This window comes from Molossus molossus, unplaced genomic scaffold (genome assembly GCF_014108415.1).
Source record: "Molossus molossus isolate mMolMol1 unplaced genomic scaffold, mMolMol1.p scaffold_m16_p_18, whole genome shotgun sequence".
In the NCBI taxonomy this organism is placed as follows: Eukaryota; Metazoa; Chordata; class Mammalia; order Chiroptera; family Molossidae; genus Molossus; species Molossus molossus.
In genome coordinates, this window is record NW_023425353.1 from 53,421,313 (window position 1) to 53,440,887 (window position 19,575).

The following is a 19,575-nucleotide window of genomic DNA, read 5'->3' on the forward strand; positions in this document are numbered from 1 at the left end:
TTTTTATCCTCACCCGAGGACATTTTTCCATTCTTTGTACAGATAGAGTGGGAGGGAGAGAGAGGAAGAGAGAGAGAGAGAAACATCGATGTGAAGGGACACATCGAGTGGCTGCCACCCGCACGACCAACCAGGGCCAGGGACAAACTGCAACCGAGGTACATGCCCTTAGCGGGAACCGAACCCGGGTCTCTCCGGACCGCAGGCCAATGCTCCAACCGCTGAGCCAAACTGGTCAGGGCGATTTAAGGTATTATTTATATTTAAGGTGTATATTCATTTTTGTGAAAATAGATTCATTTGGGAGTATTGAATATTGTCTATAATAGGAATCTGAAAACCAGTCATAAAAGGATATATAAATTTACAAAGTCACAATAGTATTCCTTTGCCTCAGCCTTTGTAACACACTAAACACAAAAGTAATTTTAAGGCATGGGCATCACTCGATGCAAATCAGGATTCTAGACGAATAAATAAGTAGCGGGTCTTAAGAAAGTGCTGGTGTAGGTCCTCCTTGCGTATTGACATTCACGCTCCAGATTACAAAAACATTACACGCGAGGCTCTCAAGTTAGTATGGTGGTACTGATCTTAATGAAAGTGTCCTAAAGAAGTTTAAGTCTCCCATCTTGAAGCAGGTAAGAGGACCTTGAACAATTGCTCATTATATACTCCACATCTCAATTCCGTTTTTCTCAACATGGCTATTACTCGTTTCATGAAGCTGCTGTGACAAACTGCCACAAACTTGGTGGCTTAAAATAACACAAATGTATTCTTTCATTTTTTTTCTTTATTGATTTTAGAGAGAGAGGAAGGGAGAGGGAAAAAGAGAGAAACATTGATGAGAGAGAACATCAACTGGCTGCCTCCTGCATGCCCCCCACTGGGGATCAGGCCCACAACCTGGGCATGTGCCTTGATCGGGAATCGAACTGGCATCTTTTTGGTGCATGGGTCAATGCCCAACCACTGAGCCACACTGGCAGGGCACACAAATGTATTCTCTTAAGTTCTGGGTGCCACAAGTCTGAAATAAGTATCACTGGGTTAAATTCAGCTGTTTTTTATTGGAGCAAATCAATACAGCCCATAGGTGTACATGCAGTTACTGATCTGGTAAAGGATTTTTTCTGTTTCCCAATAGAGTACCAGAAAGAGTTTGCTTTCATTTGTCAGGGACATGTTCACTTTTCTTAGAAGTACATAAATTCTCTGGTTCAGTGTCTCTGTTTAGTCTGCAGAGACTCTGGTCAGTTCATCATTCAACATGTTTTTGCTATTTTATAACTGGGATAAAGTCATGCTGGTTAAAACTGGTGAACATCAAGTGGATGCCATTTAGACAAATGTTCGGCAGAACATGGTTGATAAATATTGATAAACAACAGGTTAAATTCGCAGTATTAGATTAAGTAGTGCTCTACTCTTTTCTTGGTAAACTTCCTTTAAAAAATGGCTCTCCAAGAGACTTTGATTTTTTTAAAATGTTTTTTAAATTGATTTTTTAGAGAGGAAGGGAGAGGGAGACAGAAACATCGATGAGAGAGAAGCATCAACATTTATCGGCTGCCTCCTGCATGCCCCACACTGGGGATCGAAGCCACAACCCCAGCATGTGCCGACTGGGAATCGAACAGCTACCTTTTGGTGCATGGATCAACACTCAACCACTGAGCCACACCAGCCAGGCAGACTATGATTCTTCAAAGCAGAATGCAAACTGCAGCTTTGCAGGTAATCCACAGAAGACTCAGTTCATGGACAGTTAGATCTTCAAGCAAGGATAGGGTTATATTCAACTCAGGGTTCACAGGGAATCACATTGCGGGGTGTTTTCCCACACATCTCATTGAACTGGGAGTACATTTTTGGAAAGAGACTTCATTAGGATTGCAAAACAGGATCTCAGTACTTAAGTGTCCCAGACTGTGTGGCTGGGCACTGCTATGAAACATTTCAGACAAGTTAGATTATGAGCACTTGTCAAAATCTTATCTCATACTTGATAGCAAGGGCATTAGGAAAAAGCCCTGGCTCCTCAAGCATCCCTAAAGGGGGATCTCCTCGGAATAAATAATTTTAGACAAGGTTGGCAAACTATTTCATTATTTTTAGTCACATTGTCGCCTTTTAATAATTTGGTTGTTTAAACTTGGGTCATAATATCCGGGGGTCATTTCCCTGAAATGAGTATGGGTGATGTTCTAGAAATATTGAGTAATGCAGTGCTGCCTGTCTTGAATGTGGGTACTTTTCCTTTTCAGTTCTTCCTCTTGGCCAAGACATTCTAGGGGGCTACCTTTGCTACATTTAGAATTTCCTCTTGGGCTTTTTATTTTTGTGTGCTAGGATAATTGAGATTACTAATGAGTCAGTTTTAATTGTCTTGCGTTTTAATTTTTACATTTTCATAGGCTGTGGATATCAGACAAAATATTATTAACACAACTATTAACACTGTTACTGATAAGATATGTATACTATTGATACCATTTCCTGAAATGTATTTCCAGCATCAAGAAATATCAGATAGCCCTGGCTGGTTTGGCTCAGTGGTCAGAGCATCGGCCTGCGGACCAGTCGTGGGTTTGATTCCAGTCAAGGGCACGTGTCTTGGTTGCAGTTTGGCCCTGGCCCTGGTCAGTGTGGTGTGGGAGGCAACCAGTCGATGTGCCTCTCTCACATCGATCTGTCTCTCTCATCCCCCCTCCCACTCTATCTGAAGATAAATGAAAAAATATCCTTGGGTGAGGATTAAAAAAAAAAAGAAAAGAAATGTCCCATAAATTCCAAAGAAAATTAGTTTTGTGGTAGCTATTTCATGTTGTCCATGGACCTTTGTTTTCCTGTTCTGATGTGGCATGTCAGTTATCCTTGTCATAAGCCCTCTCTTATACCTACTTGCTGTAAGTGAGTTCTCTTCTCCGACATGACGTTATTTGGTATCCTATGGTGGTGGATCAACCACTCCAAACCCTCGGACAGTGGAACTGCTTCAGGCTCTGCCAGCAGGGAAGGCAAAACCATCCCCAGTATGTGTGCTCATTCCCCTGGGTACAAACGTCTGGCCTGTCCAGGATAGAAGGGCTCAATGTAGTCAATTTGCCATTAAGTAACTGTTGGTCCCCTGGAAAGAATGCTGCTGTATTAGGTAACTCAGTGTTCGTCGCTGAAGCCAGCATGTTGAATCTGCAGTGGTAGCAGCAGCTAGATCAGGCTTGAGCAGTCAGAGTCCACACAGATGGCCCCTGGGCAGTCTCCACCTCTGCCACTATGGCTTTTCTTCATATGCCCTTCATGTCAGCACTTTGGTTCAAGTCAGCTTCCATTATTATCATTGTGTATCTTTAAATATTATTCACAGATGAGAATATAATGTATTATGATACATATTGTTGTTTGCTTGTCAGGTTACCTACATTAATTCACTTCCCCAAACTGAGAAAATTCCCTCTCTCTCTGAATACATTCACTCATCAAGTGAATCCTCTTCTTTCTTTTCCTTTCTTTCTCTCTCTTCCTTGGAGACATCCTCCTGGAGCCTCCTTTACCTGTATTACAGTCTGGGCTGGCTACCCCTCCTTTGGGCTCTTGTATGGGGGCTTCCTGAGACATCTGTTCACCATCCAGGCTTGAAGACAGGTTAGCAAAGGGAGAGAGAAAATTGTAAAAGTCAGAAGCATTAGCTGGAGTTTGTTACCCTGCCTAGCCACTCTTTGGGTTATTAGGCATTTCCAAGGCAAATGTTGTTTGGGTAGAATTATGAGGTCTCATTTTATCAATGTTTCCAGTATGACAGAGGATACTGAAATTGTATCCTCTTCTTTAATTATTACAAGTAATTACTTTTACTTATTTAAGTATTTCCCTAGGTGAAAGATGTGCATTTTTAGAAACTCAGTATTTTTATGCACTAGTTATTTAAAATATTTCAGAGAAGTTTTGAAAAGCCATAGTTGTTGGTTTTTTACCTTGAAAAGTACTAATATTTACAAAGTTGTGCAAGTGGGGAAACTTAAAATGTTCATGTACAATAATTAGACATTTATAGCACAGAGATTGAGTTTTCTGTCTCTGGCCACCAACAGTCTGGACTGAAAGCCTAGTTACATGATCTTGGGCAAATCAATTAACTTCTCTAAGCCTCAGTAGATTCTTCTATAAATTGGGGATGATGATGATGATGATGATGATAATACCTGCCTTACAGTCTTAAAATAAAAAGTTAATGCATCTAAAATGCTTAGCACAAAACCAGACACATAGAAAAGAACAATTAGTACACAGTATTTATTACATGCTTGTGCTAAAATATAAAGCAGCAACAAAAGTCTAAATATGAAAAGTATAGAACAATTCCGTTTTTAAGAGATTTGGACATTCTAAAGACGCACTGAAATCATTCATTCATATATTCATTTATAAAACAAGTATTAAGACTTGCTATGCTACAAGTATTGTGGACAGTGGTGGAAATACATAAATAGTAGGAAGGAAGGGAGGGAGGAAGAGAGAAAGAGGAGGGGGGAGAGAGAGAGGGAGGGAGGGAGAGAGAGAGAGTGAGGGAGAGAGAGGGAGAGGGAGAGAGGGAGAGGGAGAGGGAGAGGGAGAGAGAGAGAGAGAGAGCGAGAGAGAGCGAGAGCCTGTGCAGTAGCACAAGGGCCAAGAGGTGGAAGCAACCCAAACAACTTCACGAGCCATAAGGAAAATGCAAATTGAAACCACAATGAGCCCTGGGTGGTGTGGCTCCATTAGTTGAGCATTGCCGGCTGCACCAAAGGGATGCCAGTTTGAATCCTGGTCAGGGAATATGCCCAGGTGGTGGGTTTGGTCCCTGATCGGTTGATGTTTCTCTCTCCCTCTCTCCCTATCTAAAGTCAATAAAAACACACTTAAAAAAATGAGATACCACCTCACACCTGTTAGAACGGCTATCATCAATAAGACAAGAAATAACAAGTGTTGGACCGGATGTGAAGAAAACCCTCATACATTGATGGGAATATAAATTGGTGCAGCCTGAGAGTCAAAGAATTAAGAACAACTACCAGTTGACTCAGCAATCCCGCTTCTGGATATCTCATCTACCTGAAAAATTTGAAAACACTTATTCGTAATGATATATAAGGTGAGGCAAAAGTAGGTTTACAAAGTACGTATGCATAACCAACGGACAAAGACAACACTACTGTGTGTGGGGGGAATGGGAGGAGGGTGTCCATGGGGGAACATTTGTAACAAAATAAATTAATTAGAATAAGGGAAAAAAGAAAAATAAATAAAATAGCTGTGGAGAAAGGTTTACAGTTGTGAGTACACAAAAAAGTTTTCTTGTATTATTTTCCTTACAAACAACTGTAAACCTACTTTTGCCCCATGCTGTATGTGCCCCCATGTCCACTGCAGCATTACTCACAATAGCCAAGACATGGAAACAACCTACTGTTTTTAGACAAATGACTGGATTAAGAAGATATCCTACATTACTGTGGAATCCTATTCGGCTATAAAAAAGACTAAATTTATTTCACAGCTTTCAACAACAGGAATGAATCTTGAGAATATCACGCTAAGTTAAATAAGTCAGATGGAAAAGAACAAAAACCGCATGATTTCACTTATATGTGGGATATAAAACATAAAGCAATAAATGAACAAACAAAGTAAATTCACAGACACAGACAACAATATAGTGGTTACCAGAGGGAAAGGGGAGTTGGAGGGAAAATGAACAGAATAAACGGGAGACAAATACATGTTGTGGAAGGAGACTAGACTTTGGGTGGTGGGCACACAATGCAATATACAGATGATGTACTATAGAACTGTACACCTGAAAATTGTTATTAACCAGTTACCCCAACACATTTAATAAAAAAAAAATAACTTGCCTACTATGAAATAACTGGAGATGTGCCAAAGATGTAGCTATTTGTTATAAGAATATTCAGTGAAGATCAGTAAGCCAGGATTATGCTGCACACAAAGGAATACTTTGCTGTCATTAGAAGCCATTCTATATTGAAGAATAAAAGATTAAAATATTCCACATGTATTGTTAAATACATGCATAGAAGACCAGAAGAATTCAAAATATTAGCTAATTCTAATCTTATTATTCTTCTTGTTAATAAAATTTAATGTACCTTACAGTTTTTGGTATTAAATCATATTCATTGTAGTACTCCACAAAATAGTAACATATTGTATCAAGTGGTGCCATTAGAGGTAATTTTTTTCCCTCCAGGTTTCATTATTTTCCAAATACACTACAATACTTTTGAACTGGTAGGTTTTTTTTTAAAGCTTAGCTATAGACCTTTCTTTTGCATAGCTGTAAAATTATAGTAATTGCAATAAAATAAAAAATACAGGAAGCAAGATATCAAAGTGAACAAAAACCTCTCATGTATAATGGAGTGATACACTAATTCTCATTTTTATTTACTATATGTTATTCTAAATTAGCAATTATAATTCAAGACTTGAATTTACAAATATATCTAGCCTAGTGATAAGATTCCAGTCTTTTACGCTAAGACATACCTTGGTGAAAAGTCATTTTGACCTAAAGTTTATAAGAATAAAATATGAATACAGCAAATTTATTCAGAATTTGAAACTCAGGTTCAAACCATATCTTACATGAAAATATCAGGAGTCTATTACAGATTTTGAAAATCCACAAGAAATAGACATATCTTATATTCTGAAATGATATGCTTTTAATTACTTCTAGCAGTGTAGTAAATGACACTGATAATTAGTTTAGGAGAGAAAAACAGGGAAAAAATTTTAACCATTAGCTCTTTATACCATTCTTTAATAGTTTACATCTAAATGTTTCTAGAATGAACAGTTGAGAGTATATAGCATATAGCAACTGGAATATTCAATAACTTTTTAAAAGTCTTATCACCTAAAATTATAAAATTTTAAATGACTTTTTCATGTTTTTATATATTAGCTTTCACCTTGGCCCATTAAACCAGACTTTTCTACTGCTCAGTTCATTCATTTCTGGGCGCCAGCCTTCAGGTGCCAGGTGCTTGACCTAAGTTTTTAAGCAGGGTTATTATTCAGCCTAAGTCACTCTATTTAATTGGCAACAGTAGTTAAGCAGGACCCTAAAGAACAGGTCAAAATTAAACCAATATTTAGATTAAAATGATTATAAAACATACCAAAGGTCATGGAGCATAAAACATTACTAAGAAGCACTCAATGTTTAAAATGTCCTTTCGTCTTAAAGCTATAATATATATGTGCATATATAACTACATATATTCAATTGTGGCTGCTGCTTCTGATAAATCTTTTCTTCTGAGATGCATTTATAAAATTCATTAATACATGACCTTTAAAGATCTTTGAAAACCTAGTTATGAGATAAAGTGACTTATCACACAGCGAGACAGAAAAACAACTGATATATATTAATTTTTTTCAAGTAATGTTATGTACAGTTTTATTGCCAGTATATGCACAACAGTAAGCATAGAACTATAAATACACAATGTAATTAACAGTAGAAAACAAAACTGTTACAGGTAAAGGGGAGGAGATATAGAGAAACTTTTCCCGCTGCTAGAACAGAAACAAAGGTAAAAGCCTATGACAAATCATCCATTCAGTACTCATCTTAAATTCTTTACATACATTTCTACATTTTGTTCAATGAAACAAAGAAAGTACAGATAACTCTGTAACAACAGCAAATTGCTTCCCTAATAGCTATTTGCCTTTCCAGTCAAATTCACTTTGTTAGGGTTAAAAAAAAGTCAGTATGAGCAATCATTACTATCCTGGTTCCAAATGATCTACTTTGCCTTTCACCAACCAACACTGGTAATTTTTGCAAGTTGGCTGCACATGAAAAGAACAGATGTAGCAAAAGGTGATTTAAAAAGTAACAGAAAATCACCCTTTAAATAATTTTCCAAAAGACACCACAGGCAGCAGCTCAGTTAAAAGTTATCCCTGAAGAGGTAGAGAATTTGAGCCCATTATTCAAGGTACTAGCCTTGGCACCATCTTCTCTCTCATCAGGATCAATGTTTTCAAGTAAGACAATTTCATGTTAAAAGGAAACCAGGTTCCACCATTTCAACAAAAGGTGCTGGTTGACTCCCATGTCTCAATAATTACTTTATTAAATGAGAAACAGAAGACTGTGAAGGACACACATGCACTTGATTTTTTTTGTCTGTTTCCATTATCAAGTTTATTCATAAGTGAATTTGATATTAATAAATATAAAAAAGTATCATTCACAACAAAGATAAACAAACCAAAAACCCTGCAACAGAACCTTCTATTTTAATAAGTATCAAGAAAAACATAAACAAAAACAGGCAGATGATTTGGTGCAGCTTTCTTAAGGGATCATAGAAGGGACATGGTTTTAAATAAAGATGGCAAGATCAGTAACCAACAAACAATATCAGTTTTACAAAACTGGCTGATTCTGTAACATTTCTCTTTGAGGTCTTAGTTTTAAACTACAGACCACCCCAAAGAAGTTATAACTAATGACATGTATCACAATCACACCAACAGAGTCCAGCTGTAGTTCAAATTAGTCCTGCTTTGTTTCACACGTCATTTCAATATTACTAGCATAGGACATGATAGGAAACAAAACTCGAAGTAGCAATAAAAATATTATTCTGCATTTGAATAAAGGCAAAAAATGTTTTAGACTGTTCAACTTTTAAAGCTTTAAGCATTCCTGTTTAACCAGCATTAAAAAAAATTTTATACAACCATAACACTGGCAAAGGTTAATGGGAAGACAAAGAAGTACAAACATGTGAAATGATGAGTTAGATTTAAAATTACTTTATATTCATCAACTGTTGTTAATACTGCTTCTTCTTGAATTTGGAATAACTATCATAAAAGTTACATGCAGACTGAGGATAGCCCTCTGTTACAGAAAATACAAAACAAAACAAGAAACTAAAACTAGGAAACAATGGTAAGTTCCAAAAGATGCACTTGAAAATTTCCTTTCATTGATGAGGGTGGTCTGTCTGTCCTTTCTGAGACCTGGTTCACTTCGATCAGCCTCATTAACTTTGCCCAGAAACATCAGTAGTGGGATCAGCTCCTCCGGAGCCTGTTTGTGCACGTTTGATGTAAAGATTCAGTAGCTTCATCTGCAGATTGAAACCAAACATGTCATTTGAGCAAGCTGCTCTAAGTTATAGTATAATGTTCACTTAAAAAGTATATACATATCTGTGAGTTTTAAAAGATAAATTTTATTTTTTGTAATTTTTTCTTTATTGATGTTAGAGAGAGAGAGAGAAAGAGAGAGAGAGAGAGAGTGAGAGAGAGAGAGAGAGACAGAAACATCAATGAGAGAGAACACTGACTGGCTGCCTCCTACATGCCTCTCACTGGGGGTTTGCTCACAACCTGAGCATGTGCCCTGACTGGGAATTGAACCAGCGACCCTCTTGGTGCATGGGTCGATACTCAACCACTGAGCCACACCAGCTGGGCTGGGGAAACTCTTTAACTGAAGGCAAGTGTCTCCCATTAACTTGTTTATAAGCCATTATTCAACAATCATAATTTATTCTCACCCCCTAGAACAAATTTCAAAATTTTGATAGTACCAAAGAAATGAGAAAAGCAAGACTTATTTTATTTATTTTTAAAGTCTTAAGAACTAATTGGAAAACTTATTTTAACATACCAAATAAAAATTGTGCACTTATCTGGATAAAAATAAGAGTAGAAAGAGAACAAATATTTATCATAGTTCATAGGTGAAAATTTTAAATACGTTCAAGTGGTCCATTTTTTGGGCGATATAAAGTAATCCATGAATATATAACCCTATTTATTTTTGTTCTATTTATTAAGAAAATTTTTTTTCTTTATTGATTTTAGAAAGAGAGGAAAGGAGAGGGAGAGAGAGAGAAACACCGATGAGAGAACATTGACTGGCTGCCTCCTGCATGCCCCTCACTAGGGATCTGGTCCACAACCTGGGCATGTGCCCTGACCAGGAACTGAACCAATGACCTCTTGGTGCATGAGTTGACACTCAACCAGTGAGCCACATTGATCAGGCATAATAACCCTTTTCTATTTTTAATTAAAAAGTCTTTGGAGGTAAGGATCTGACGGCAGTGACAGTGGCAGAGAAGTTGGCTATTTTTTTATTTTACTTTTGGTACATGCCCCTAGCGGGCACCGAACCCGGGACTCTCTGGTCTGCAGGCCGACACTCCAACTACTGAGCCAAACCGGCCAGGGCTATTTTTTCTTTTTAAATCCTCATCTGAGGATATTTTTCCATTTATCTTCAGATAGAGTGTTAGGGAGAGAGAGAGAAAGAGAGAAACATCAATGTGAGAGAGACACTCGACTGGTTGCCTCCCACACAACTCCAACCATAGCCAGGGACCGAACCACAACCAAGGTACATGCCCTTGACCGGAATCAAACCTGCAACTCTTTGGTCTGTGGGCCGACACTTTAACTGCTGAGCAAAACCAGTCAGGGCAGAAGCTGGCTATTTTAAATAACCAGAATCAGTAGGCATTTCTTTTTTTGTTTTTTTTTAAATATGTTTTCATTGATTTTAGAGAGGGAGAAAGAGAGGGAGAGACATCAATGAGAAAGAAACATTGATGGGTTGTCTCCTGCATTCTCCCTATTGGGGATCAAGCCCAAAACCTAACATGTGCCCTGACCGGGAATCTAAGTGGCAATCTTCTGGGTGCATGGGATGATGTTCAACCAACCAAGCCACACTGGCCAGGCCTGTAGGCATTTGGTTCACAGTGATCTACCAACCACCCTATCAAACTGCTGACATCACCTGAGTGACAAATATGAGAAAGTAGAAATAGCTAAAATGCAAACAGTAGGAGGAATAAGTTGAATGCGCAAAGCATGACTTATAAAAGCTGAATACAAATGTACCCTTTAACACATACACAAACAAGTTTTGAAGAATGTACCATGGCCACCATCCGTGGAGCAAAGCGGGTATACTTACTTTACTGCCAGTGAGCTGACTGAGATGTGGTTTTAGTTCATCGCCAATTACTGCATGAACAGCCACCAGGCAGAAGACACAAGCTTTCCGAACACTGCTCTCTGAATTATCATAACCCTAGGGAGAAAAGTCCTTATTAGCACTCCTGGGGGATCTGAGAAAAGTACCATTTGAACAGAGACAGAGATGCAACTCAAAGATGAGATCTCAAGCTTTACTGACCGATGAACTTTTCAACCTTTCCAGGCACAGACACGCCCTTCTCTCCTTCCATCTCCCCTTCGGCATCTCCACTGTCAGCCTTCCTTATCAAGGTTCTTTCTTATTTAGCCTGGAAAGCTGCAATTCTCTGACTCTGAGGCTGCCCCTTTGTCACTCCACCCTGCAAAAAGTCTCCAGATTAACCTCCCTAAAGTATTCAGTTTTAGGGAACTCCTGCCTATCAAATAAAACCTCAACTCCTTGGCCTGGCAATCAAGGTACTTCTATAATTCAGGCCGAATTAAGTTTAATATCTGTCCCATTCCTACCACTACTCTACACCACTTGTCCAACAAATAACTATTCAGTGCCCGTTATATGTATAACATATACATGTTATGTATATTCTATTCTTAGTATCAAAGCATAGACCAAGAAGAAAGATATTTGGATTTTATCTTCAAGGACCTCATAATTTAAAAATTTAGGGCTTAGAATAGAGTCACAAAGGTAATGCTATAGATGTTTAAAGAAATAAATGATGAATTCGCTTTAGGAGGGTGTCAATATATATACTATGTAATATTAAAATGATCTAATAGAACAGTATTTATTGGATGGCAAAATTCCATAATCTATGATTAAGTTAAGCAAAGCATGTTAAAAATATAATTTCATATTTGTTATAATGTTTATATGAATGAACTGCATGCACAGAAAAAACCACATTACATCTATGACTGTAAATCAGTATAACCACTTTGGAGAGAAATCTAGTAATACCTAGGAAATTTCATTGTAATATTTATTTATGTTAATGAGAAAAGGGAAACAATCACATTTCCAACAACAGATAAATGGATAAACAAATTGTGGCATAAACATAAATGGAATATTATTCAGCCAAAAAAGGAATGAAATTCAAATACATGCTACAACATGGATGAACCCTAAAAAAAATTATGCTGAGTAAAATAAGTCAGACACAGAAGGACAAATACTGTGATTCTACCTATATGAGGAACCTAGAAAGTAGAATAGAGGTTACCAGGGAATGGGGGGGAGAAAGAATAGTGAGTTATTGATTAATTGGTACAGAGTTTCCATTTGCAATGAATAAAAAGTTCTGAAAATGGATAGTTGTTGTGTAACACTGGGAATGTACTTCATGCCACCAAATTGCACACTTAAATATAACTAAATGGTAAATTTTATATTATGTACATTTTAACACACACACAGAGCTAGTTCTGGAAAATCTTTGCTCTGAACATCCAAGACAGTAGGCAGGCTTGGTCATGCCAGTTGCCTGGAAAGTGCCTAAAATAACTGACCCCCAAGTCTATCATAGCTTATTCCAAGTTTAGCTGCTTACCTGTATTAGGCCTGGCATAATCTCTGGTAAAAGCAGATTAAGAGTTTCCTTGGACACTCTCTCTATCACTTTTGTTTGCATTTTGATCGCAGCAAGATTAATCGGGTAATCTGCAGTTTGGATGATGGGACAAAGCACTTTGATGCACTGCTCTGGACTGATTGACGTGGCCAAAACGGACGCAGCCTCCTCAGCTGATCTCACCACCTAAAACAGAGGAAATTGAGCAGGTAAGTAATTAAAAAATTTTTTTTAATACTGTGTCCTGGAAGTACAAACTTCATAAAATAAGTAGTAGGACATAATATCTGGGATTTGCTTTGAAAATATTAAAGTAAACAAACATAAAAAGTAAGAGAATAGATAAAACAGAATTGGCAAAATGTCAGTGACTGTTGAAGCTAGAAAATGGATTTATGGGGATTTATGATACCATTTTTCCTTCTTTTGTGTTTTTTTAATGTTGGCTAAAGCAATTTTTAAATCATATTGTGGTCTAGTTGTGCAGGGAAGTGAAGGCTCTATTTACCCAGACCACCATGTGGAGTCTTTTGCATCAGCCACACTCAGATGCTGCTCAGTATTCATTCTCAACTCCAGGAGTGCTTGTGCCCTTTTTATCACATTATTACAATATAAAACATTCAATATGTTATCAATTTACCATGTTATTCTTCCTTCTGTTCATAATGATTTTCTTTCCTTCTATATTGGGCTTGGAGATGGTAAGGCACTGGTTTTGCAATAAAGAGAAGAAATGATTGTCTATCTTCTTCTTAGAATCTGTATCTCTGAAGATGGTCTTGAAAACATGTGAACATTGCTGCTTTTGATGCTACTCTAGTAGCATCTCCCTTATTATCTCAACCGGTGACAGGTGCTCAGAAAAATGCAGTGGAAAATACACTGAAAGTCAGAAGACCCAGGGCTAATTTCAGCTCTTACACCTCAGGAGTGTCAACTTTCCACAGCCATATCTTTTGAAAAGTGAATGACAGAGTGTTTCAATTCCTTCTTATTGCCTTTCTTCCTACTGTGTGTAAAGTGGTATCTCACTGTGGCTTTAGTTGCATTTTCTAAGACTAATGATGTTGAACATGTTTTCGTGTGGTTATTGGCCATGTGCATATCTTCTTTGCAGAAATATCAATCCAGAACTTTTGCTCACTTTTTTTTTTTTATCCTCACCCGAGGACATTTTTTGTTCAGGTAGAGCAGGAGGGAGAGAGAGGGAGAGAGAGAGAGAAACATCGATGTGAAAGGTACACATCGAGTGGCTGCCACCCACATGACCCAACCAAGGCCAGGGACAAACTGCAACCGAGGTATGTGCCCTTAGCGGGAACCGAATCTGGGTCTCTCTGGATTGCTCACTTTTTTAATTGGGTTGTCTTTTCATTGTTGGTTTGCAAAAGTTTTTTAAATGGTATGGTTGTTAGTCCCTTATCAGATACATCATTTACAAACATTTTCTGCTATATTGTTCTGCTATATTGTGGTTGCCTTTATACTTTCTTTATAAAATTTTTTCTTTTATCCTCATCCAAGGACATTTTTGCATTTATCTTCAGATAGAGTGGGAGGGAGAGAGAGGAAGAGAGAGAGAGAGAGAGAGAGAAACATCAATGTGAGAGAGACACATCGACTGGTTGCCACCCACATGACCCCCACGGGGCGGGGACAAACTGCAACGGAGGTATGCGCCCCTAGTGGGAACCGAACCCGGGACTCTCCGGTCTGCGGGCCAGCACTCCAACCACTGAGCCAAACCAGCCAGGGAGCCTTTTCACTTTCTTGATGTCCTTTGAAGCACAAAAGTTTTTAATTTCAATGAAGTCCATTTATCTTCTTGTTGTTGTTCTACTTCTGGCATTCTAAGAAAATACTGCCTTATCCAAGGTAACAAAGATTTATACTTGTTTTCTTATGACATTTTTATTTTATTAAAAAAATGTTTTTTTCTTTATTGATTTTTTAGAGAGAGAAAGAGAGAGGGAGAGAAAGATAGAAACACTGATAAGAGAGAACATCAACTGGCTACCCCCTGCATGTCCCCCACTGGGGATTGGGCCCACAACCTGGGCATGTGCCCTGAGCAGTAATTAAACTGGTGACCTTTGGTGAATGGGTCGACGCTCAACCACTGAGCCACACCAGCCAGGCACAATTCGCACTTTTAAATTGCATGCTGTTCTGAGAAGCATAAAATCTTACACCACCCCACTCTATCCCTTTGTCCAGCATTGGCTACACTACATATGCTACCACCTGTTAGTCACTTGGTAGCCAGCTTGGTTATCATACTCACTGTGGCAATATCACAGTGCCTGTGTTCAAGTTGCCGTTATTTGACTTAATAATGGCCTCAATGCAAAGTTGTGATGCTGGCAATGCAGATGTGCCAAAGAGAAGCCGTAAAGTGCTTCCTTTTAGTGAAAAGGCGAGTAGAGTACAATAAGATATTTTGAGAGAGAAAGACCACATGCACATAACTTTCATTACAGTATATTGTTGTAACTATTCTATTTATTGTTGTTAATCTCTTACTGTGCCTCATTTATAAATTAAACTTTATTATTATATGCAGGGTTCAGTACTATCCTCAGTTTCAGGCATCCACTGGGGGTCTTGGAACAGAACTCCTGAGGATGAGGGGGACTGCTGTAATATCAGAAGTACTAGGAATAAAATAATAATTAAAGTAGCAGGTAACTTACCTCCTTATGAGGATCTTTATGTGCTTCCAATGTTTTCATGACAGTCAGTTCTGCATAGTTTTTAAATCTTGCTGGTTGATGCCTTAGGATTTCTTTTAAAACCTTTAATGCCAAAGCCCTGATTGCAGGCTAAGAAGAAACATTTTAATGTTTTTAATATTTTGGGTGGTAGATAATCTTTTACATTTTTCATGCCTGAAACTTAAGAGTCTTAATATTGGGGTGAGGGTCGGGGGAATTATAGATAACTGAATAAAGTATGTGGTATATTGCATAATTAAGTTTTTACATCTCTAGTTGAAAACATATCACACATCTTAAATATGTATAAAACTGAGAACCAACTAAATTCTACTAAAAAACAAGTTTACTTCTGAACTAAAATAAGTAGGCAAAACAAGGAACCTGTACTCTCTTGTAAAAGATCTGTCAGCAACCTCTCATTTTTCCCATTGTCAATTGTTCAAAATTGCTGAGATACTTGGTTTAGAAGAAAAAGCACTTTATAGTGAAAATTTCATGCCAAAAGCAGCGGCAGAAGAGACTCATTTTCCCAATTTCCAAATCTGTGTAGCTTGTTTAACTGGCAATGGCATGCAACCCAAGACAAGAAAAATAGTCTATTATTTACAAATTACGTCATTCACCTCTTTATCCCCAAGGGTTTCAAGCAGTAAAAGTAATATTGTTTTGAAGTGTTCATCCCAAACACTGAAAGATTCTTCCTGTGTTAGTTTCATAAGTTCATAGAGGGCAATTTTTCTTTCTTCTACACGTTCATTATGGTTAGACAACTCCTTCAATAACTCCGCAACCAGGTCAGAATGGTCTAGGGAGAGATCTGTCAAGAGGACATGACATTAATTCTGTAACTTTATAGGTCAACTCTCACAAGTATGGCGATAACAACTTCACAGCATGAAACACAATGCTGTTTGTAAAAAACAAAAACTAAGTTGATCTTTTCCATTTATCATTTCCAAAACACCAATGCTAGTTTAAAACTTTTTATAACAAAATTCATGAGAAGTACTAGTACAATGAACCTCCATATACCCACTATCCAGATTACACAATTATATTTTACCATTCTTACTTCATCTTCATGCCCACTTTCTTCTAAAACAATTCTCACAAATACCATATATTTTATCCTTGTATACTTAAGTATACATTTATATGGTGGGATCCCAGGAGGCAATGATCACTGTATTTAAATGGCAGCAACTTGTTCCCACCACTGTAAAGTTCCTTGTCAATCTTTTCTCTTTTTCTAAAATGTGTTTTTATTGATTTTTTAGAGACAGAGGAAGGGAGAGATAGAAACATCGATGTGAGAGAGAAACATCGATCAGCTGCCTCCTGCACTACCCCCACTGGGAACTGAGCCCGCAGCCTGGGCATGTGCCCTAACTGGGAATTGAACCAGGATTTCTCTGACCATGAGACAACACTCAATCTACTGAGCCACACTGGCCGGGCCCTTGTCAATATTTTACTAATGGTTTCACCCACTAATTGTTGCCAAATCAATTATTTTATTAGGAGTAAAAAATGGGCGGGAATTCTTCTATAGAGAGTAACTATTGTCAACTAGAGCTAATTACCCTGAAATACGGTTTGATAGAAAAGGCAGAATAAATACTTAATATATTTTCTTTTAAATTTCAGAGTCAAGAGTTGGGCTGCAGGTTGTAGGCCAAATCCCCAGTGGGGGGCATGCAGGAGGTGGCCAATTGATGTTCTCTCTCATCAATGTTTCTAGCTCTCTCTCTCTAAAATCAATTAAAAAAAAAAAAAAAAGAGTTGGACTGAATGTTACTAAGTTTTCATTGGTTTTTGCTTTTTAAAAGTATAATCATGAACTCATGAATTTTATAAATGTTAAAGGCCACTTATTTTTTTCACAACTGTCATCAGATAGTGCTTTGAATAATTTTTGTAGAAAAGACAGTTAATTCCAAAGGTTCACATTAGAACACTAAAAAATAGCAGAGTCCTTCCTAAATTCTTCTTCCTTTTTTTTTTTATCCTCACCCAAAGACATTTTTGCATTTATCTTCAGAAAGAGCGGGAGGGAGAGAGTGAGAGAGACACATCGACTGGTTGCCACCCACACGACCCCAACCAGGGCGGGGACAAACTGCAACCAAGGTACACGCCCTTAGCAGGAAATGAACCCAGGACTCTCTGGTCCATAGGCCTACGCTCTAACTGCTGAGCCAAACAGGCCAGGGCTAAATTCTTTTAATAGAGAAGCCTCAGGCAGTGTGGTGCAGTGTTTAGAGCATTGGCCTGCAGACCAAAGGGTTGCAGGTTGAATTCTCAGTCAAGGGCACAAACCTGGGTTGCAGGTTCAATCCCTGGCAGGTGGCGAATGTGGGAGGAAACCAATCAGTGTGTCTCTCTCATATTGATGTTTCCCTCTCTTTCTCTCCCTCTCTCCTACTCTAAAAAAAATCAATGGAAAAAATATCCTCAGGTGAGAATTAACAAAAAAAAAATTAAAACAATAAAAATATAGCCCTGGCCAGTGTGGCTCAGTTGGTTGGAACATCATCCTCTGCACCAGAAGGTCAGGGGTTTGATCCCCAGTCACATGTAGGAGGTGGCTCGTGGATATTTTTCTCTCTCTCTCTCCCCTTTTTTCTCCCCCCATTCCTCTCTCTACCCCACTCCAAAAAAACCCCCCATAAATTCAGGCCTTGAAAGACTTGGGCAGGCAGTAGCTTAAGCTTGTGTAATAGACTCGTTTCCTTACTAACTCCTAAAAAAATAGTAATAAAAGTAATAACCGCAGACTATGGTGCCTGAGCCTGGAAAGTACACCTGGGGCCATTCTCTTAACTGAGTTGTCAGGAAAGACTGCTGACACCAAGAAGATGTCTTCTCTGTTAGTCTACTTGATAAAAGCATGCTAGCCTTTTGTGGGGAAGGACTACCATTTTGCTGATCCTAATCCATCAGAGAAGGCTTGTGAATCTGGCCTTTGGGAGAGGGCTGTTGTTTATATAAGAAAAGACCAAGGGGAAAGAGCACTCTTCCCCCAAATACCTTAAGGTTGCATTTTGCCAGATGGTTCACTATTGGTTCTTAAAAACAAGCTACTGTGCCTCATCCTGCCAGCTGCTTAGCCTCTGACCTAGAGGTACCAATGGCCTGACAAGATAGGCCTCAGGAAACACACAACTACAAGTAGGAAAAAGAAAATTATATTTCACTTAAGGGGATTCAGAAACCTGAGGAAAGGGAATCAAGTTCAGCTACCAGAACATATGACTTCTCCTAAAGCAAAACTAACAGACAGGGAAGGAAAACTGAACCAAAAGGTAATGACAACATTCAATGACTATTAAAAAAGGAAATTTGTTATGACAAACTGATGCTTTATCATCCCAAATACTTTAGGATGTACTTTCTATAAACAAAGACATTGTCCTACATAACCACAATATACTCATCAAAATGAGAATCTAATTTTGAGAAAACATCAGATAAACCTAAGCTGAGGGAAATGACCTTCAAAAGTCCCAGGGTCAGGACTTCCAAGGAAAGACTGAACACGGGAGGAGATTACAGAGATATGATGATTAAAGGCAGTATAAGATTCTGAACTGGATCCTCTAGCTATAATGCATTATTGAGACAACTGACAAAACTAATGGTTTTTAGGATAGGTGGTTACTAATGTACTTGCTTTCAAATGGTTCAAGAAAAAAAAATTCTTTGTACTGTACACCTATTAGTTTTTGATTATTTTAAATTAAATATATATATTTCAGCTAAGGCAAGAAATGTCAGTAGACCCAATTTGATCTGCTGGTTTGTGACCTTTATGCAGAAATAATTTTAGTACAATTAAAGCTGCTAAAACTAGGTCTCAATTTACCAGGCTACTGCTACTAGTCAGGTTTCAAAGGACTTTTCATGCTATGTTCAATTTATTCATTCCTGTTATGCTGCTATTGTGAATAAACCTTAGCAACACAGTCAACTATTTGTGACAGATTTAAACATACCAAAGTGCATAATTATGGAAATTTTATAGATTTGTATGTAATTTAGACTTAGTTTGGTAAGTTGTCATAATTTTGCCTTTGTGATATTTGTGATCTATCAAAGTCTCTTAACATGACATGTTTATAAAAATGTAATTCGTCAACCTCATTAGCAATAAAATACAAATAAAGAAATCTTTCTACTCATCAAAATGACAGAAATTAAAAAGAATTTCTGATACCTAATTACTCAATCTT

General features: G+C 37.9%; 1 protein-coding gene across 14 annotated transcripts in view; it reads right to left on the bottom strand.

The window, feature by feature from the left end:
- Positions 1 to 6,708: 6,708 nt before the first annotated feature.
- CLASP2 (cytoplasmic linker associated protein 2) overlaps positions 6,709 to 19,575 on the bottom strand; it is a 158,665-nt gene continuing 145,798 nt past the window's right edge. For 7 of the 14 annotated variants that reach the window (XM_036266079.1, XM_036266081.1, XM_036266070.1 and 4 more), the window contains 5 exons: positions 15,967 to 16,160; positions 15,320 to 15,448; positions 12,603 to 12,809; positions 11,027 to 11,143; positions 7,473 to 9,167 (listed from right to left, as the gene is read on the bottom strand). In XM_036266079.1, coding sequence (XP_036121972.1) covers positions 9,081 to 9,167; positions 11,027 to 11,143; positions 12,603 to 12,809; positions 15,320 to 15,448; positions 15,967 to 16,160 — 734 coding nt within the window. In that variant the 3' untranslated portion in view covers positions 7,473 to 9,080. Of the gene's footprint in view, positions 9,168 to 11,026; positions 11,144 to 12,602; positions 12,810 to 15,319; positions 15,449 to 15,966; positions 16,161 to 19,575 lie in introns of all 14 variants that reach the window. The other 7 variants (XM_036266077.1, XM_036266076.1, XM_036266073.1 and 4 more) reach the window with 2 other exon arrangements.